Genomic DNA, 21,386 nt, shown 5'->3' on the forward strand with positions numbered 1-21,386 from the left:
AAAGCCCAAATTCAAACTCTCAGAATATTGAGACAAGGTTCTGTATCGTAGGCTCACCTGCAAAGGGTTCCTGAGCCTTTGAATGGTCTCTCAGTCTGGTTCAGTACGATCCACAATCATGGGGTAGACTGCTGACCTGACAGTTGTGCATAAAACCATTATTCACACCCACCACAAGGCAGGAAAGACTCAAAAGGGAATGGCAACTGAAGTTGGATGTTCTCAAAGTGCTGTATCAAAGCACATTAATAATAGAAAGTTAAGTGGAAGAAAAAGGTGCTCAAGCAGCAGGGATGACCAAAGTCTGGAGAGGATTGTCAGGAAAAGGCCATTCAAATGTGTGGGGCAGCCATCTACCAGGACATTTTAGAGTGCTTCCACACTGCCTAAAGTACCAAAACCTGGTTCAATGATCTACTGTGCTTGATTGGCCAGCAGGAGAAAGATGAGAGCCAGGAGACCGAACAGTGCAGGCGAGCTGAAGGCTGCTATTGAAGCATCCTGGTCTTCATAACTGAATTTTATTCTGAGATTTTTAATTAGGAGTTTCCATAAGCTATAAGCCATGCTCATCTAAATGACAGCAAATAAAAGGCTTGAAATGTTTCACTTTGCTGGTAATGAGTCTATATAATATACACGTTTCACCTTTTATAATTAAAACGGTTGTAAAAAAGGTGATAAATAGATCCCAATCTGCCTCATTTTAAATTCGGGTACCCCGGTCTGAGATGGAGCAGGTTCGCAATGTCTCCTGGACCTTACAAGTGAGCTCCTCTAGGGGACGTTACATTTGCCCTGCAGGGCCTCCCCTTTCCCGAGTCCGCTTCTTTACACTGTCTGCTACCACAAGCAGAATGAAGCAAAGCACACTGCTCTCCTTTTTCAATCTCTTCTAGTCAGACAGCCCTAACCAAAAATAATAATCAACAGATGTATAGAAAATTTAAGTATACAGAAAATAACATGATGATATATAGATAAAATAACCAAAGATAAGAACAAAGGTGAACTAAAACAGTTATAAAAAGAATACACAATATGATGCAGAGATAAAATAAGGTGCAATCAGTCAGACGTACAGTGGCACAGCGCTCACTCAGTGTTTTGAGTCTGGATTTCAATGGGGCTACTGTTGGAAGCTGGTTTCCAACTGCGGCTCCCATAATAGCTAAAAGTAGACTCCGCTTACTTTGAGTGAACTCTTGGTATTTCTAACTGACTTGATCCCGATGGACGAGTGATCTGTTGGGTTTGTATTTAATCAGCATATCTGCAATGTATTGAGGTCCTAGGTCATGGGGTGATTTAGAAACAAGTAATAGCACTTTAAAATCAGTCCTAGATGTAACTGGAAGCCAGTGTAAAGACCTGAGGACTGGTGTGATATGGTCATATTTTCTGGTTCTGCTCAGAATCCTGGCAGCAGCGTTCTTTATGAGCTGCAGCTATCTAATGGTCTTTTTGGGAAGGCCAGTGAGAAGGCCATTACAATAGTCCACCCTGCTGGTGATGAAAGCATGAACCAGTTTCTCTAAGTCTTGCCTGGAAACAAAGCATCCAATTCTTGCAATATTTTTCAGATGATACTATGCTGATTTACTTATTGCTTTGACATAACTACTGAAACTCATGACTACTGGGTGTCGTCAGCATAGCTTTGGTATGCAATTTTGTTTATTTTGTATTATTTGGCTCAGTGGCAGCATATGCAGGTTGAATAGGAGTGGTGCAGGAATTGACCCTTGTGGGACTCCGCATGTCATTGATGTCCACTCAGACTTATGGTCGCCTATACTCACATAATAACCTCTCCCTTCTAAGTATGACCTGAACCATTTGAGGACCATCCCCGGAAGCCCGACCCAGTTTTCCAGGCTGTCAAGAAGTATGTTGTGGTCAACAGTGTCGAATGCAGCACGGAGGTCGAGTAGTACCAGAATTGATGTTTTGCCTGTATCAGTATTTAACCGAATATCATTTATAATCTTTATGAGCACTGTCTCTGTGCTGTGATGCGGATAAAACCAGATTGAAAATTGTCGAGCTTAAGGATTTGTTCAGCTGACTGAAAACAATGAGAAAACTCTAGCATTTCATTTAACCCTTTCCTCTCTGGTGTATTTATTGCAAAAAACGAGTTGAGAAAATGAATCTTGTTTTAGCTTTCAAGTGATGCATAGTTTGTGATAGCTGATTGAATAGTTTGTATAAATAAAAGTAGAGACACGCCCACTTGCGTCAACCTCCCCGCCCACGATCCGGTTGAGGTTAACTGGTTAAAGAACTCAAATAAACCACATATTGTCACAGACAGTCGTGGTTTTCTAGCTTCATATTAGAGATTCCCTGAACATGTCATCATATTACTTCTGAGGCATGTGAGACACTTCCAATCAAGGATGAAGGAAACGAGTGTTTAGTGTCCAACATTTTAAACTTAGCCCATCTTCCCGGTTTTTAATTGTTTTAAATTTCCTATTAAATTGATCCTAAAGCCAAACATATGCCGTTGCTACAACAGACAAGAATGAAAAAGACATGCCCTAGAATGAAAAAGACACTCAGCATCTTGAAGGGCCGATTCCAACCATATTCCTGCAAGTAGTGATTTTATCCACTTCTTGACTGTCAAACCCATTTCTGATTAAATTGAAAGTTTCTTACCAAGACAACATTCCAATGATATCCCGTGTTGTCTAGATCGAACGCAAGATGCTAGTATTGGAAACTTGCACAACAGTTTGTCAAATGAGAACGGTTAATATTTCCCGCCAGTGTTGTCATAAAATACAACAGTAGAGACCCATGTCGATCCCTTTTGATGGATCGAAATTCAAATTAGCCTACATGTCATCATTAACACAATTTAGAAGCCAACTACTACTGTTTAGTTGCTTAGAGCGCTCACTCAATCCTTGTCGCTAACGACACCTTCTCCACCATTGAGAACTGAAGCATGTTTATTTGCAGCAGGTGAGTAGTAAACATGACACTGACTATTTTGAGTGGCTTCTACATCACTTTGTTTGGCTAAATAAAGCAACTTTTAAATCAGTACTCTACTGTCAAACTGTAACGTTACTGTACAAACAACATATTTACACACTACCCAGTTCAGTTTGCGATTCAAAGTCAAGCTATCATTGCCATGACAGATGGTATAGATGTGTTAGCTGTGCAGTGAAACCACCAATCAGAGCAGAACTCTGCATTAATAGTCACGGCCCTTCCAAATAAGGCAAAAACAGAGCATTACATCCTAGGGTTGTAGATGGACCTGCAACACCGTATCTGGACAATTTGACCTTAAATTAGCCACATACCCTCTATTTAGATATCAGAACAATTTGAAGTATTGTTTCAAATCATTCTAGGGCACCTTTAAAACCATGTAACCATGCATAAATCTTTAGACAATTTGACTGCACATGAGGCAACAAAGACAGATTGTATAAAATCATTTATTTGAGTCATGTCTTGCAGCCAGTACAGAGTCAAATCGCGGACAGGGTGACGTGTAGGTGGTCTCAAACGCATCACCTGAAAGAGGAACATGAAGTGAGCTTGATCAATTTCAGACAATTCAGCCAGAGCAAAGCACGATTAGGATGAAAGCGTACTTGGCTGATAGTAGTCATAAATGTTGATGACTGCTGGCTTGAGATTTTTCACTGCAAGAACCTGTTTCAGCCGAAGAGTGTAGCTCATGGGGACTCCTTTGGGAACCTACGAGACAGAAAGGATGAACAGTATTCGAAGATGGCAGCTAGTGAATATACCCAGTGTACAAGGTATCACCTCTTTCAGATACACTAGGACATGATCATCATCAGCATCAACCCGCTCCACTAGCGGCGCAAACGACTGGGGTGGAGATCCAAGCTGAGGGCAAATCCATAGTTTACAGACAGACAATTATTTGAAGGAGCTTCTAGCATCTTGGGACTAAATCATCTTGAACACAAACCGGTGACGTATCTGCAGTGAAGCCTGACAGGAGCTTAATGTCCACGATAACCATGTTAGTGCTTGCTTTTACGCCGTTGTATCTGAATGTGTAATGGGGGAAATAAGTGGTTTAGTCAACAGATCAACACAGCTACCTTTTGCAGGAGTCAAACAAGAGCTGGTTTCAGGAAACCAAGCCAAAGATATCCTTACGTCACTGTGAAGTTCAACTTGAGATTGGCTCCAAGCCGTTGGCAGTCTCCCTTAACCGCCGCTTCAACACTCAGTGTCCTGGTGACTTTAACGGGTGTTGGGATGTTGTAGAAACATGCAATCTATAGTACGGAGAGCTTTTTAAGAAATCGGATTTGCACAAGACACAGGAGGTGAAGATACAGACCTGCACAGACACACAGTTGGATCCTGAGGCTTTAACACTATATTTGCCAGGAACGTTCTTCAGCGGTTTCTCCTGATACAGCAGCCTGTTGTCCCGATTCACGGTGAAACTATAAGAGTCTCCTCCTACCACTGACGACTGTACAGTAACGGTGCTGGAGCCGTCCAAACTAAACACTTGAGCAGCGTACACAGACAGGGCATGAAGAGCCACCACAGTGTCCTGAAAACAAGCACCAGATTAAAAACCCCACTCAATGAGCGTGCTCATGTTTGGTAGTCAGAGGCACCTGGGTCGAGGAGAAGCCTCCATAGGGATTCTGCTGGGTCACCAGCCAGTTGACAATGCGGTTAGCATAGCCCAGATTAGCCGTCGTGAGAGGCTGAACAGCGAGAACCGCTAGCAGCACGTAAGCGCTGATCTCAACCGCCAGAGTATCACCAGATGTCGTCTGGGACCAATGGAGCTTAGTGCCTTAGGAGGAGATGGAGGGGAGAAAGTTGATGGCAAAGGCGATAACCAATATCAAGAGGCTGGTGTAAATGTCACCTTCAGAAATGGCAAGGTTGTCCAAGGTAGTTAAAAGCTGAGATCGAGTGGTGGTCTCTCCAGCTAGACTGAAGGTGTAGGCCAGCAGAGCCGTGGCATAAGTGTTTCCCAGGTTCCCAATGACAGGCCTCAAGCAGGACAGAGCGTTGATAATGACGGGATCCTGAAATCAAAGCAAGCGTCAGACAGCAAGGTCACCTGCAAGGAACACATACAACTACGAGATGTTTTACCGTGGCAGGGACGCCTAATTCAAGCAATGATGCCACAACGTAGCCAGTCATGGTCACGTGGTCACCAACTCCCCCCTAAAAAACAAAAGATTTAGAACATACCAAGTCTATTGGTTAGAGCATTAAGAAACGTATAAGGCACCTTCATGTCACTGTGGTACAGAGTTCCCTGTTGCATGAAACAGCCATCTGAACGCTGCTTGCTGATCAACCAATCCTTTGCACTCTGCAGGACATTTGGATCAATGAAGATGAATTGCCTCGCTAGACCAAAAGACCTCAGGACAAAGGCAGTCAACCTGGCCGTGAAGAAGGTTGTGACAACCTGAACTTAAACCGAAAGTGCCATAACAGCTTATACACTCACAACAGTAGAACAGGAAGCAGCTCACCATGTATTGGATTCATCATAACCAAAGGTGCTGTATGAACCATCCTCGTGTCTGTAGTTCAGTTGTCCTTGATATCCTGATTAGGTCAAAAGCCACATGCAAATTGGTCAGGCAGTCTGATAGTCTAAGGGGAAGAGCAGGACTAAACCTTCTTGACATTTAGGCTCATACACATTTAAAGTGGATTGGTCGTCCATACCGATTTGAAGGTAGCCTGTGGCAGTCTCTCGAATGGCTGCGGTGAGTTGCCCAGTGACCTTCAGGTACAGCAGGACGTAAATATTGGGAGCAAGAATGATCATATTCTGTTCTCCACAGCCAGAAGGCATCTGTAACAACCCATCTAGATTCTTCAGTGCACGACCCATTATATCCCCTACAAGAGGAGAAGCATAAAGCCCACATCAGAATTAGCATTATTCAGCCAAACATAATGCATCACTTTCTACTCCATGAAATGCTTTACCAAGGACTGAAACGGAGCATCTGGCTGATCCCTCAATTACATTGCTCGGAAAAGTCAGTCACGTCTTCAGAAAGAACGTTTCCTGTAGACCGAACAAAGGATCAGCGTTGAACACTAGGCAAATGTTTGGCTGTACAGGGAGAAATCATTGAGTGCAAACAAACCCTTTGGACACAGTAACCAACTCTGGGTGTTTGTCCTTTCAACTCCTCCAGGCTATAAAAAGCAATAAAACACCACGTCAGTAAAGCAGAATGAGTTCCATGATCAAATGCCTGAAGGCCGTTTTACACTTACCAGGACAAGTAGACTTCGAGTGACAACGTCAATGCGTCCTCTTGACGGCACGGTCACGGCCTCAGTGCCACATCGAGTCCGGGATGGCTCAGCTGAAGCATTGACCGTCACATTGACCGTTCCTGTGGTCACAGACAGGAAGTGAGCAACACAGTTCACTTCAAATTTAGAAACAGACGGTACAAAACTGACCGAGAACAGAAGCTGAGAGAACCCATTTGAAGGTCTTTCTCCCATTGGCACAAAGACAGGATGAGTACGGATCAGGATATTCTGTAAGAGTGAAGTTTGTGGATGAAGCTGGAGTCACTTTAACCTGCCAATGAAACGGAGCACATGAAGCAAAGATGGGACCTTCTCTATACATATCCATTATATAAAGGTAAATAAACCATGACAGACCATGATACACTTGGACAGATAGCTGAAGACCGTGGCCTTCAGATCAAAAGACTCCCCACGGACTATGGAGTACGGCAGGGAGAGCTCCAGGAAGAAGGGCTGGAAGACCGTCAGCAAAGCAGGAGGAGCCAGACCGAAACCTATTGAGGACAGGCAGAATGCCTCAGTCTCCCATGTGGTGATGGTGTCAGGAACAGTGAGAGCAACTTGTGTGGATCCAGTGGCTCTGAAGGACAGCCGAAGAGAAATAATGGGAATTAGGGAGTTTACTAATACGTACTCTAGAAGGAACGAGATCCTCCACTAACCCCACTTGAGCAAGCTGCCAGAACCAGGTTTCTGGAAAGTAAGTCCTGATGGTCACATCAGAAGAGGAAGCGTCGCCTCCAGCACTTTCTGCTTCCAGAGGACCACGAAGATTCACCACTGAAAGGGACAAGCAATTTTACACCCATTTACTCCACGCACGCTTAGTACATTAGAATATTTAGTCTGCAGACTATGCCAATATATAGAACAACTGCATTTATGGTTAAACACCCCACACAATTGGCTGGTTCACAAAGGAACGAGGAATAACCTCCAGGTCATTAAGATTCTCACTCAAATAACCTACTGTCTGGAAAGCGGGACAACAGCCGGCACGGAGGGGCTCGTACAGCAAGATTTGTTGCGATCTTCATTCCCAGGCTCTGTAATAGTAACAGTAGATTCAAAACAATTCAGAGTCATTGACTTCAAGTCTTATTCAGTGACTACGTGGTCATGAATGTTTTCTACCTTGAATGCTGTGTAGGCTTGATTTGTAGGAACAGTGTAGGGAGGATAAATCCTCCCTACAGCAACCTCAACAGCTCGACGGGGTCGAAAACCAAAACATGGTTCATCCTCAACGCTGTACGGGTAACCTGATAGTGAGCGCACTGGGAGCAAGTCAAACACCTGGGACCATGAAACAATTGCTTTCTGTTATTGCACTAAAGGCATTTTGGCAGGTTATGTTCAGAGTTTATAATGTAAGGCGTTAAAGGTACAACACTGCTATAATCATAACAGCATGGGTTTGTCTAATTGACTCGTCAGCATTACGCAAATTGTAAAGCTGAACCGTCAATCAAGCTCAAGGATTAAGAGCAACTGCACATGGATACCATTTCAGCACTCAGGCGTCTTCCTGGCTCCAAGATCCAGACGCTCTGATCTACAGCACTAAGGCCACACAGAGATCCTGCTTGAGCAGAGACCGTCAAAACATTTCCCTCAGCAGGAACGGCTGTAGCAGGAGAGAACTGTAGAGACACCTGAAACAAGTACAAACACGCTGTAGGGTACATCACCATTCCCCACATAAAGCCAAAAGGATGCTAGTGCACATCAAACCTGGTTTTGGAAACACCTTTCTGTCTCAAGAGACACAGTAGCTGCAACTACATTCTCACTGGGAAGAACGCAGTAGACCAGAATCTGCACTGCTGGAGCCATAGCGACACTGACAGACAGTTGGAACGACACAGAGCCACTCGTGACGGTATCAGAAGCGCTCACTTTGACTGTCTGAAATCCATGGAGGACAATCACTCCTCTGGACAGGACCTGACAAGAGACAAACAGGTACATGACTCCTTACACAGCACCACCTCAAAAAAAAACAACAATTACTATTTTGAAATTAAACAGCTTTAAGTCCAAGTATTACATATTGGGTGAATACAGAGATCGGAATAGCTGTTTGAAACATTTAAACACGGTTCAATAATTCCAGTTTGCTTCGCTTGAGGGTCACCAGGGATATGAGTGACCCTGGGAATCGCAATGCGCTGCTCGTGCATGTTAGGTTTGTTTACAGCAGGGTGCGTTCCTTTGACGCAGCAAACAGCGGTATTGCGCACGTTAAATTGTTGAGGGGTAAAGTACTGTTTCAGCCGAAGAGTTCTAAAAATCAGAAGTCATAAGTCACAGGACTTTGAAGTGCCCACAATAACAATATCACGCCGGTTAGTTATCGTATTATAACGGCAAAGCTAACCACAACTGATGTGCACTCACCATATAGACGATATCAGCGCTGTAGTCACCAGTCTCTCCAACAAAAGAATACTTCACCGTCACTGGAAACACAGCACCACATTTGAGCGGCTGCTCGAGCTTCACTATAGCCAGTTCACTAAATGGGCTCTCAGGAGAAGCGGTTCGGAGAAGTCGAACAACCCTTGTATCTGTAGTGAAGTATGGGGATTTGTAACCATAACCAACCACATGAGTCACACTCACCTGGGGAAACAGTGAATGGAATTGGTTTCTTGCAAGAGTGAGTGGTCTACAGTCACAAAATATAAAGAGCAAATTGTACCACCAGATTGAGATCAGCTTTAGGAAGATTGGCAGTGTTGAGGGAGATCGTGGCCAGTCCGTTCTGGTTTGTGGTCAGATTCAGCAGCAGTTTGTTTGGCCAGCTGGTAGCATCCAGGAGATACACAGCTTTACTTGCAATTGGGGTCCCATCGAAACGAGACACGGATATCTGGTAGAAATGACCAAGGTTAGGAAGGGGAACCAATTTAAAGGCTTCTGCAACCAGGGAGACATTTACCTTTCCATTAATTGTTAATCCAGGTTCAAAATAATCTGGGAGGTCCACAAAGGCGACCTTGCCAACTTCAAATGTAATGGACACCATTGCAGATTTTGACACCACTACATCTGGAAAGCGAGAAAACAAATAAATAAATAAAGTCAACTCCCTCCATACACAGCCATTGGTTCAGATCAGCCAATAGCTCACCTGTTCCCTCCTCAGTGACGGTCACATTTACAAGTAGTGTGTCTTGCATATAATTTTCAAGCGCATTGCCAAAAAACACTGATGTGTCGACAACAAGGACAGCACAACCTGTAGCATTCATCTGGTAGCAGAACAAAGGAGGTCAAATTTAAGACAAGCAGAAGAAAACCCTCCATTGTAAGGCAGGAGTCAAACCTGTGCAGTTTTATTCAGGCAACGGCGGGTAACGCCAGGCACCGCAACATATGAAAATGGCTCACGGCACACTTCCACCAGCACTTGACCAGGTACAGGTTGGCCATACGTGTATCTGGGAAACGTCACAAGTAACATCAAGAATTGACCATCCGCAAGATAAGAAAATACAAGCCTTACTCACTTGGCACAAGCCTCAACTTTCAGTCCCACAGCAGCAACGCTGTACGTCTGTGGGGTGTTTACGGTAACGTCAAACTTGGGCAAAACTAAAGCAGGAAACAAACTTGCCAAGATTAGGAGCCCAGATCTGTCGTTGAACTGCTGTTGTACATTATAGGGACAAGGACTTACCGTATTTTTTCACCTCAAAAACATGGGAGATCATTCGGTCACCAATAAAAGCCTTTATTGTATACATCCCTATCTGAGCCTCTGGGTTTAACTTGTGAGAAAGCTGCAAGATCCACCCCGTTGAGGAAACGTTTGTCCACTGGCCAATCCGGTTATTACGATTGTCCTATGAAAACAACTAACAGATCAGAGGGAAAAAACTACAAAAAAAAAGAAGAAAAAAAAAGACACCCATTCAAGAAAAACATCAGCTCCGTTCAAAGACTTGCACTGGAGCAAATTCTTACCTCCACTGCCACCAGATTGTACTGAAAGACACAAATACAGGAATATTAGGCATTCAAGAGAATGACGCGGTAGTCAAACGGTGCACATCATTTGCCGTTTGATTTTGGTCAGGCCTTACCATCTGATCAAGAGGCACAAGTTTGGCATCCATGGTGACAACTCTGAAATTCACTGCAAAAACAGCAATGAACGCTCACATAAGTAGCATAATACCGATGATCAGAACTTGTGTAACTGGATTCTCTACAGCTCTAATATTCAACCATGGTCATGCACTGCTCACCCGTTTGTCCTGGATTGTAGATGGGTTTGTCTGTTTGGATGAAGGTCAAAGGCATGTTACGTCTGAACATGACTTTCCTCTCTTCGGTCGCTCTGAAGACACTCCCTTGAACATCCACCTTCAGCTTCTGCACAGATTCTCCATCTACTCGAGGAGCCTGTAGAGAAACTCAGTTGATATACAACAAACCACACTAGAAAAAGCCACATGTCTCATGATAACAGACCTGGAAATTAAAGCAGCGGTGAAACGGCAAAGAAGAAACCTGCTGCACAAGTTGAGTCGTCCTGTTCTTGTCATCAAGCAGAGAAACCGTCATCTTGAGACTCTCTTGGGCTTTCAGAAGTGTTACACATAATTTGGCATCAGAGCCTGACTCAATCACTGCAGGAAACGTGACCATGAAGAGCCTGTGGAAAAAAAAGTTACAATTAAGCATTTGTACAAGGTTTTTTTTTTTTTTTACAAACCTCTTCACTTCAAACATTTAAATGATACTTACGGTCCAGATGTCTGTCCAGCAACAGCAAAAATGAAGAGAGCTAAAATGAGCCCTCTCCAAACACAACTCTCCCTCACAGCCATTAAGAGCAATCATCCAACACCAAATGACTATCAATCGGCTCTTTCAGAAACCTCGCAGAACTTCTGTTAAGCTCTACTGCTGTTCACTGCTCAGTAGCTTCTCTCAATCATCGCCGCTGACAATGGCAGTGATATTTAAACACTTTTAATCATCAGCACACTTTATCATCAGGCAATAGAAACATATTGAGGGAGGTGAAAATGATTTGCAGGTGGTGGTTAATCAGTTAAGTCAACGAGATTCATTCCTCGAGTGTTTAAAGACCCCCTGGGGTGAAAATCAAGTTTCTAATGTTATGTATGTCTATCGTGCGCTTCAAGATCAACCATGTGCAAATTTGGTATTTTCTTCTTCAAAATGCAGTGTAATAAAAGTCAATCAGTGTGGTTTGAAGCCACTTTTAAGGGATTTTCCCAATATTTATTGGAGCTGCTGTCCTGAGACTGCTGTGACGTATGTTTCTGCGGTTGGTTAGCATAGACCTTATTCACAGTAGCGCCAGCTTTGATTTTTTACCAGAAATTAAAGCGAGACTGTGAGAGGTAGTAGATATACATTTCATTAGTGGGTTGAACTAGACTGGATGCCAGCTCCAGCCACAACATTTGAGGTAGGGCAATTCGGTCTGGACTCGATCCATTGAGGAGTAATTTTGCCCGAGCAGAAACTGTTCAGACCAATCAAATAGTCTTTAAAATATTGAACACCTCTATATTGCCAAAATGGCATGATCCTCATTTCATATTACCGACTCGACTCTGCATTGGCTACCGCTCGCTGCTCGCATCAAGTTCAGGGCTCTCATTTATAAAACTTTGCGTATATTTCATCCTAAAAGATTTATAAAACCATGCGTACGCCAGAACCTGCGCAAAAATCCCTTTATAAATCAGGAACCTAAGCTCAACACCATGGACTTTCTTGGACAAGAGCATCCTGTTGAACCTTTCAACTTTTTCATTGCCCATTGGGTGACTTCTACTACTACCAAGCTTCTGCTACTGTTCCATCAGATGATTTTTTAAATTTTGGGACAGGGCCTCAGTGATCTAAAAGTGTATCCTCACAGCCCTCTCACTGTGTGTTCATACTATGGTCTCAATGTGAGGTCAAAGTGAACTCACTGCTCAAAATACCCAGCATGCATTGCCGCATGAAGCTTTTGATTGTCACCAATGTTGAGATTCATACGTTGATTCTTGATGTCTATTTGTGTCTGAATGACAAAGTAGCTCAAAAGTAGCTCACAGGTTGTATCTTATGCATTTAAAATCCTTCATAAATTATTATGAAACTGCCGAAGCTCATGCCACAATCACAGCGCAAATATTATTCAATCTGTTAAAATGAATAACACCTCACAAAGACTGCATACTGAATCCAGATGATGATTATGTTGATATCATCAATAACAAACCAACACCACCTGGATGCTTTCCCGTTTGGCTTTCCTTGCCATAACAAAAGTGTCATACAGCAGCCAGAGATAATATAATGTTAAAAGGTCAAGAGGCCAACTAAAGCAAACACTGATCTCCATAATGATAACAAACTACTACAACATCAACATCTAATCCTCTGTTAATTCTTAATAAGAGCTTCTGTAGACCATTGTGATATTACAGTGATAGTGTTGAGGAACAGGAAGTAGAATGCCCCCCGGAGATTGATATTTGAGTCGCCTCCTCTCAACCTGCTCAACATTTTGAATTCACATGTTACTCTCACTGTGAGTGTCACCGTATGACAATGGTGTGATGGCACTATGATCATAGCATGATCTCACGTGTTGACTGGGTTAATAAATACTCTAATAGAACAGGAAGATATTCTCCGTGGCCAGAGAAATAATCTTTCTGAAGATTTGATAGAAAGAATAAACTTTTTTTGAGAATTGATAAGAAGATTGTACTTACAATCCGTTATCTATCTATCTATCTATCTATCTATCTATCTATCTATCTATCTATCTATCTATCTATCTATCTATCTATCTATCTATCTATCTATCTATCTATCTATCTATCTATCTATCTAGTACAAATACATGGAATAGGTATTCCCTTTTGGGTGTTTAGATATTAATAATTTGATCATAGTACGATTCAAAACATTATCCGTTAGTTTACATATACCTGTAGGTTACATGTCACTTTGGCAACCCTGGTGTGACTAATTACCGGGGCTCCGCCCTAAATAGGGCCTGATTGCCTGTGAGTGCTAAATAGACCTGATCCCAATTATTAAGAGCCTTTCAATAATGCTGCCATGAGTGCAGATGATTCAGAGTTAAGCTGTAGAGTAGTGGTGCAGGTTTTTGAAAGACTTTTGTGTGGTCTTGGATGATACCTCTTCATGGCTGTGAGGGAGATTTGTGTTTGGAAAGGGCTTATCTTAGCCCTTTTCCTCTTTGCTGTTCATGGCCAGAAAAGGCCGTAAGTACCATGGGCTTTGAAGTGAATGGAAGTGGCCTAATGTTATGATGGGAAACCAAGGCTTTCTGATGGCAGACCAGTGTTGCAATGTCTGTGTTTTTTCCACAAGTCCCCAACCAAATCCTACAACTGATTCCCTTTCCTTTTTTCTTTTTCCTCATGTTTTCACAGATTATTTATGGTGATGTTCCCTGCAGTGACTGAGTCTGGATCTGATGCCAAATTGTGTGCAAGTCTTCTGAAACCACAAGAGAGTCTCACGATGACCGTTTCTCTGCTCGATGACAAAAACGGCACGACTCAACTTGTGCAGCAGGTTTCTTCTAAGCCATTTCATCGCTGCTTTAGTTTCCAGGTCTGTTGTCATGCGACGTCTGTTTTTTTTTTTTTTTTTTTTTTTTCTCTCCCTTGTCTGGTTTGTTGTGTGTTAACTGAGTTTCTCTGCAGGCTCCTCGAGTAGTTGGAGAATCTGTGCAGAAGCTGAAGGTGGAAGTTCAAGGGAGTGTCTTCAGAGCGACCGAAGAGAGGAAAGTCATGTTCAGACGTTACATGCCTTTGACCTTCATCCAAACAGACAAACCCATCTACAATCCAGGACAAACGGGTGAGCAGTGCATGACCCATGGTTGAATATTAGAGCTGTAGAGAATCCAGTTACACAAGTTCTGATCATCGGTATTATGCTACTTATGTGAGCGTTCATTGCTGTTTTTGCAGTGAATTTCAGAGTTGTCACCATGGATGCCAAACTTGTGCCTCTTGATCAGATGGTAAGGCCTGACCAAAATCAAACGGCAAATGATGTGCACCGTTTGACTACCGCGTCATTCTCTTGAATGCCTAATATTCCTGTATTTGTGTCTTTCAGTACAATCTGGTGGCAGTGGAGGTAAGAATTTGCTCCCTCCAGTGCAAGTCTTTGAACGGAGCTGATGTTTTTCTTGAATGGGTGTCTTTTTTTTTTCTTTTCTTTTTTTTTGTAGTTTTTTCCCTCTGATCTGTTAGTTGTTTTCATAGGACAATCGTAATAACCGGATTGGCCAGTGGACAAACGTTTCCTCAACGGGGTGGATCTTGCAGCTTTCTCACAAGTTAAACCCAGAGGCTCAGATAGGGATGTATACAATAAAGGCTTTTATTGGTGACCGAATGATCTCCCATGTTTTTGAGGTGAAAAAATACGGTAAGTCCTTGTCCCTATACTGTACAACAGCAGTTCAACGACAGATCTGGGCTCCTAATCTTGGCAAGTTTGTTTCCTGCTTTAGTTTTGCCCAAGTTTGACGTTACCGTAAACACCCCACAGACGTACAGCGTTGCCGCTGTGGGACTGAAAGTTGAGGCTTGTGCCAAGTGAGTAAGGCTTGTATTTTCTTATCTTGCGGATGGTCAATTCTTGATGTTACTTGTGACGTTTCCCAGATACACGTATGGCCAACCTGTACCTGGTCAAGTGCTGGTGGAAGTGTGCCGTGAGCCATTTTCATATGTTGCGGTGCCTGGCGTTACCCGCCGTTGCCTGAATAAAACTGCACAGGTTTGACTCCTGCCTTACAATGGAGGGTTTTCTTCTGCTTGTCTTAAATTTGACCTCCTTTGTTCTGCTACCAGATGAATGCTACAGGTTGTGCTGTCCTTGTTGTCGACACATCAGTGTTTTTTGGCAATGCGCTTGAAAATTATATGCAAGACACACTACTTGTAAATGTGACCGTCACTGAGGAGGGAACAGGTGAGCTATTGGCTGATCTGAACCAATGGCTGTGTATGGAGGGAGTTGACTTTATTTATTTATTTGTTTTCTCGCTTTCCAGATGTAGTGGTGTCAAAATCTGCAATGGTGTCCATTACATTTGAAGTTGGCAAGGTCGCCTTTGTGGACCTCCCAGATTATTTTGAACCTGGATTAACAATTAATGGAAAGGTAAATGTCTCCCTGGTTGCAGAAGCCTTTAAATTGGTTCCCCTTCCTAACCTTGGTCATTTCTACCAGATATCCGTGTCTCGTTTCGATGGGACCCCAATTGCAAGTAAAGCTGTGTATCTCCTGGATGCTACCAGCTGGCCAAACAAACTGCTGCTGAATCTGACCACAAACCAGAACGGACTGGCCACGATCTCGCTCAACACTGCCAATCTTCCTAAAGCTGATCTCAATCTGGTGGTACGATTTGCTCTTTATATTTTGTGACTGTAGACAGCTCACTCTTGCAAGAAACCAATTCCATTCACTGTTTCCCCAGGTGAGTGTGACTCCAGTGGTTGGTTATGGTTACAAATCCCCATACTTCACTACAGATACAAGGGTTGTTCGACTTCTCCGAACCGCTTCTCCTGAGAGCCCATCATTTAGTGAACTGGCTATAGTGAAGCTCGAGCAGCCGCTCAAATGTGGTGCTGTGTTTCCAGTGACGGTGAAGTATTCTTTTGTTGGAGAGACTGGTGACTACAGCGCTGATATCGTCTATATGGTGAGTGCACATCAGTTGTGGTTAGCTTTGCCGTTATAATACGATAACTAACCGGCGTGATATTGTTATTGTGGGCACTTCAAAGTCCTGTGACTTATGACTTCTGATTTTTAGAACTCTTCGGCTGAAACAGTACTTTACCCCTCAACAATTTAACGTGCGCAATACCGCTGTTTGCTGCGTCAAAGGAACGCACCCTGCTGTAAACAAACCTAACATGCACGAGCAGCGCATTGCGCTTCCCAGGGTCACTCATATCCCTGGTGACCCTCAAGCGAAGCAAACTGGAATTATTGAACCGTGTTTAAATGTTTCAAACAGCTATTCCGATCTCTGTATTCACCCAATATGTAATACTTGGACTTAAAGCTGTTTAATTTCAAAATAGTAATTGTTGTTTTTTTTTGAGGTGGTGCTGTGTAAGGAGTCATGTACCTGTTTGTCTCTTGTCAGGTCCTGTCCAGAGGAGTGATTGTCCTCCATGGATTTCAGACAGTCAAAGTGAGCGCTTCTGATACCGTCACGAGTGGCTCTGTGTCGTTCCAACTGTCTGTCAGTGTCGCTATGGCTCCAGCAGTGCAGATTCTGGTCTACTGCGTTCTTCCCAGTGAGAATGTAGTTGCAGCTACTGTGTCTCTTGAGACAGAAAGGTGTTTCCAAAACCAGGTTTGATGTGCACTAGCATCCTTTTGGCTTTATGTGGGGAATGGTGATGTACCCTACAGCGTGTTTGTACTTGTTTCAGGTGTCTCTACAGTTCTCTCCTGCTACAGCCGTTCCTGCTGAGGGAAATGTTTTGACGGTCTCTGCTCAAGCAGGATCTCTGTGTGGCCTTAGTGCTGTAGATCAGAGCGTCCGGATCTTGGAGCCAGGAAGACGCCTGAGTGCTGAAATGGTATCCATGTGCAGTTGCTCTTAATCCTTGAGCTTGATTGACGGTTCAGCTTTACAATTTGCGTAATGCTGACGAGTCAATTAGACAAACCCATGCTGTTATGATTATAGCAGTGTTGTACCTTTAACGCCTTACATTATAAACTCTGAACATAACCTGCCAAAATGCCTTTAGTGCAATAACAGAAAGCAATTGTTTCATGGTCCCAGGTGTTTGACTTGCTCCCAGTGCGCTCACTATCAGGTTACCCGTACAGCGTTGAGGATGAACCATGTTTTGGTTTTCGACCCCGTCGAGCTGTTGAGGTTGCTGTAGGGAGGATTTATCCTCCCTACACTGTTCCTACAAATCAAGCCTACACAGCATTCAAGGTAGAAAACATTCATGACCACGTAGTCACTGAATAAGACTTGAAGTCAATGAGACTGAATTGTTTTGAATCTACTGTTACTATTACAGAGCCTGGGAATGAAGATCGCAACAAATCTTGCTGTACGAGCCCCTCCGTGCCGGCTGTTGTCCCGCTTTCCAGACAGTAGGTTATTTGAGTGAGAATCTTAATGACCTGGAGGTTATTCCTCGTTCCTTTGTGAACCAGCCAATTGTGTGGGGTGTTTAACCATAAATGCAGTTGTTCTATATATTGGCATAGTCTGCAGACTAAATATTCTAATGTACTAAGCGTGCGTGGAGTAAATGGGTGTAAAATTGCTTGTCCCTTTCAGTGGTGAATCTTCGTGGTCCTCTGGAAGCAGAAAGTGCTGGAGGCGACGCTTCCTCTTCTGATGTGACCATCAGGACTTACTTTCCAGAAACCTGGTTCTGGCAGCTTGCTCAAGTGGGGTTAGTGGAGGATCTCGTTCCTTCTAGAGTACGTATTAGTAAACTCCCTAATTCCCATTATTTCTCTTCGGCTGTCCTTCAGAGCCACTGGATCCACACAAGTTGCTCTCACTGTTCCTGACACCATCACCACATGGGAGACTGAGGCATTCTGCCTGTCCTCAATAGGTTTCGGTCTGGCTCCTCCTGCTTTGCTGACGGTCTTCCAGCCCTTCTTCCTGGAGCTCTCCCTGCCGTACTCCATAGTCCGTGGGGAGTCTTTTGATCTGAAGGCCACGGTCTTCAGCTATCTGTCCAAGTGTATCATGGTCTGTCATGGTTTATTTACCTTTATATAATGGATATGTATAGAGAAGGTCCCATCTTTGCTTCATGTGCTCCGTTTCATTGGCAGGTTAAAGTGACTCCAGCTTCATCCACAAACTTCACTCTTACAGAATATCCTGATCCGTACTCATCCTGTCTTTGTGCCAATGGGAGAAAGACCTTCAAATGGGTTCTCTCAGCTTCTGTTCTCGGTCAGTTTTGTACCGTCTGTTTCTAAATTTGAAGTGAACTGTGTTGCTCACTTCCTGTCTGTGACCACAGGAATGGTCAATGTGACGGTCAATGCTTCAGCTGAGCCATCCCGGACTCGATGTGGCACTGAGGCCGTGACCGTGCCGTCAAGAGGACGCATTGACGTTGTCACTCGAAGTCTACTTGTCCTGGTAAGTGTAAAACGGCCTTCAGGCATTTGATCATGGAACTCATTCTGCTTTACTGACGTGGTGTTTTATTGCTTTTTATAGCCTGAAGGAGTTGAAAGGACAAACACCCAGAGTTGGTTACTGTGTCCAAAGGGTTTGTTTGCACTCAATGATTTCTCCCTGTACAGCCAAACATTTGCCTAGTGTTCAACGCTGATCCTTTGTTCGGTCTACAGGAAACGTTCTTTCTGAAGACGTGACTGTGACTTTTCCGAGCAATGTAATTGAGGGATCAGCCAGATGCTCCGTTTCAGTCCTTGGTAAAGCATTTCATGGAGTAGAAAGTGATGCATTATGTTTGGCTGAATAATGCTAATTCTGATGTGGGCTTTATGCTTCTCCTCTTGTAGGGGATATAATGGGTCGTGCACTGAAGAATCTAGATGGGTTGTTACAGATGCCTTCTGGCTGTGGAGAACAGAATATGATCATTCTTGCTCCCAATATTTACGTCCTGCTGTACCTGAAGGTCACTGGGCAACTCACCGCAGCCATTCGAGAGACTGCCATAGGCTACCTTCAAATCGGTATGGACGACCAATCCACTTTAAATGTGTATGAGCCTAAATGTCAAGAAGGTTTAGTCCTGCTCTTCCCCTTAGACTATCAGACTGTCTAACTGCCTGACCAATTTGCATGTGGCTTTTGACCTAATCAGGATATCAAGGACAACTGAACTACAGACACGAGGATGGTTCATACAGCACCTTTGGTTATGATGAATCCAATACATGGTGAGCTGCTTCCTGTTCTACTGTTGTGAGTGTATAAGCTGTTATGGCACTTTCGGTTTAAGTTCAGGTTGTCACAACCTTCTTCACGGCCAGGTTGACTGCCTTTGTCCTGAGGTCTTTTGGTCTAGCGAGGCAATTCATCTTCATTGATCCAAATGTCCTGCAGAGTGCAAAGGATTGGTTGATCAGCAAGCAGCGTTCAGATGGCTGTTTCATGCAACAGGGAACTCTGTACCACAGTGACATGAAGGTGCCTTATACGTTTCTTAATGCTCTAACCAATAGACTTGGTATGTTCTAAATCTTTTGTTTTTTAGGGGGGAGTTGGTGACCACGTGACCATGACTGGCTACGTTGTGGCATCATTGCTTGAATTAGGCGTCCCTGCCACGGTAAAACATCTCGTAGTTGTATGTGTTCCTTGCAGGTGACCTTGCTGTCTGACGCTTGCTTTGATTTCAGGATCCCGTCATTATCAACGCTCTGTCCTGCTTGAGGCCTGTCATTGGGAACCTGGGAAACACTTATGCCACGGCTCTGCTGGCCTACACCTTCAGTCTAGCTGGAGAGACCACCACTCGATCTCAGCTTTTAACTACCTTGGACAACCTTGCCATTTCTGAAGGTGACATTTACACCAGCCTCTTGATATTGGTTATCGCCTTTGCCATCAACTTTCTCCCCTCCATCTCCTCCTAAGGCACTAAGCTCCATTGGTCCCAGACGACATCTGGTGATACTCTGGCGGTTGAGATCAGCGCTTACGTGCTGCTAGCGGTTCTCGCTGTTCAGCCTCTCACGACGGCTAATCTGGGCTATGCTAACCGCATTGTCAACTGGCTGGTGACCCAGCAGAATCCCTATGGAGGCTTCTCCTCGACCCAGGTGCCTCTGACTACCAAACATGAGCACGCTCATTGAGTGGGGTTTTTAATCTGGTGCTTGTTTTCAGGACACTGTGGTGGCTCTTCATGCCCTGTCTGTGTACGCTGCTCAAGTGTTTAGTTTGGACGGCTCCAGCACCGTTACTGTACAGTCGTCAGTGGTAGGAGGAGACTCTTATAGTTTCACCGTGAATCGGGACAACAGGCTGCTGTATCAGGAGAAACCGCTGAAGAACGTTCCTGGCAAATATAGTGTTAAAGCCTCAGGATCCAACTGTGTGTCTGTGCAGGTCTGTATCTTCACCTCCTGTGTCTTGTGCAAATCCGATTTCTTAAAAAGCTCTCCGTACTATAGATTGCATGTTTCTACAACATCCCAACACCCGTTAAAGTCACCAGGACACTGAGTGTTGAAGCGGCGGTTAAGGGAGACTGCCAACGGCTTGGAGCCAATCTCAAGTTGAACTTCACAGTGACGTAAGGATATCTTTGGCTTGGTTTCCTGAAACCAGCTCTTGTTTGACTCCTGCAAAAGGTAGCTGTGTTGATCTGTTGACTAAACCACTTATTTCCCCCATTACACATTCAGATACAACGGCGTAAAAGCAAGCACTAACATGGTTATCGTGGACATTAAGCTCCTGTCAGGCTTCACTGCAGATACGTCACCGGTTTGTGTTCAAGATGATTTAGTCCCAAGATGCTAGAAGCTCCTTCAAATAATTGTCTGTCTGTAAACTATGGATTTGCCCTCAGCTTGGATCTCCACCCCAGTCGTTTGCGCCGCTAGTGGAGCGGGTTGATGCTGATGATGATCATGTCCTAGTGTATCTGAAAGAGGTGAGACCTTGTACACTGGGTATATTCACTAGCTGCCATCTTCGAATACTGTTCATCCTTTCTGTCTCGTAGGTTCCCAAAGGAGTCCCCATGAGCTACACTCTTCGGCTGAAACAGGTTCTTGCAGTGAAAAATCTCAAGCCAGCAGTCATCAACATTTATGACTACTATCAGCCAAGTACGCTTTCATCCTAATCGTGCTTTGCTCTGGCTGAATTGTCTGAAATTGATCAAGCTCACTTCATGTTCCTCTTTCAGGTGATGCGTTTGAGACCACCTACACGTCACCCTGTCCGCGATTTGACTCTGTACTGGCTGCAAGACATGACTCAAATAAATGATTTTATACAATCTGTC

General features: G+C 43.9%; 1 protein-coding gene and 1 pseudogene across 1 annotated transcript in view; one reads left to right on the forward strand and one right to left on the reverse strand.

The window, feature by feature from the left end:
* Positions 1 to 21,382, forward strand: part of LOC137048399 (uncharacterized) — a 29,940-nt gene extending 8,558 nt beyond the window's left edge. Inside the window, 38 exon segments of the mRNA XM_067426539.1 lie at positions 6,292 to 6,429; positions 6,733 to 6,966; positions 7,500 to 7,593; positions 8,101 to 8,301; positions 13,525 to 13,613; positions 13,785 to 13,968; positions 14,061 to 14,217; positions 14,331 to 14,383; positions 14,482 to 14,502; positions 14,631 to 14,796; positions 14,882 to 14,966; positions 15,036 to 15,150; positions 15,225 to 15,345; positions 15,428 to 15,537; positions 15,607 to 15,777; positions 15,857 to 16,084; positions 16,538 to 16,750; positions 16,830 to 16,979; positions 17,189 to 17,350; positions 17,439 to 17,514; positions 17,705 to 17,822; positions 17,905 to 18,130; positions 18,217 to 18,340; positions 18,411 to 18,532; positions 18,614 to 18,665; positions 18,748 to 18,831; positions 18,922 to 19,098; positions 19,230 to 19,305; positions 19,399 to 19,555; positions 19,623 to 19,697; positions 19,768 to 19,930; positions 20,006 to 20,190; positions 20,258 to 20,479; positions 20,545 to 20,666; positions 20,779 to 20,860; positions 20,946 to 21,029; positions 21,102 to 21,207; positions 21,288 to 21,382. Coding sequence (XP_067282640.1) covers positions 6,292 to 6,429; positions 6,733 to 6,966; positions 7,500 to 7,593; positions 8,101 to 8,301; positions 13,525 to 13,613; positions 13,785 to 13,968; positions 14,061 to 14,217; positions 14,331 to 14,383; positions 14,482 to 14,502; positions 14,631 to 14,796; positions 14,882 to 14,966; positions 15,036 to 15,150; positions 15,225 to 15,345; positions 15,428 to 15,537; positions 15,607 to 15,777; positions 15,857 to 16,084; positions 16,538 to 16,750; positions 16,830 to 16,979; positions 17,189 to 17,350; positions 17,439 to 17,514; positions 17,705 to 17,822; positions 17,905 to 18,130; positions 18,217 to 18,340; positions 18,411 to 18,532; positions 18,614 to 18,665; positions 18,748 to 18,831; positions 18,922 to 19,098; positions 19,230 to 19,305; positions 19,399 to 19,555; positions 19,623 to 19,697; positions 19,768 to 19,930; positions 20,006 to 20,190; positions 20,258 to 20,479; positions 20,545 to 20,666; positions 20,779 to 20,860; positions 20,946 to 21,029; positions 21,102 to 21,207; positions 21,288 to 21,370 — 5,026 coding nt within the window. The 3' untranslated portion in view covers positions 21,371 to 21,382.
* LOC137090882 (alpha-2-macroglobulin-P-like) lies at positions 3,449 to 11,288 on the reverse strand (annotated as a pseudogene).
* Positions 21,383 to 21,386: the final 4 nt, after the last annotated feature.

Source organism: Pseudorasbora parva, chromosome 2, assembly GCF_024679245.1.
Source record: "Pseudorasbora parva isolate DD20220531a chromosome 2, ASM2467924v1, whole genome shotgun sequence".
Lineage (NCBI taxonomy): Eukaryota > Metazoa > Chordata > Actinopteri > Cypriniformes > Gobionidae > Pseudorasbora > Pseudorasbora parva.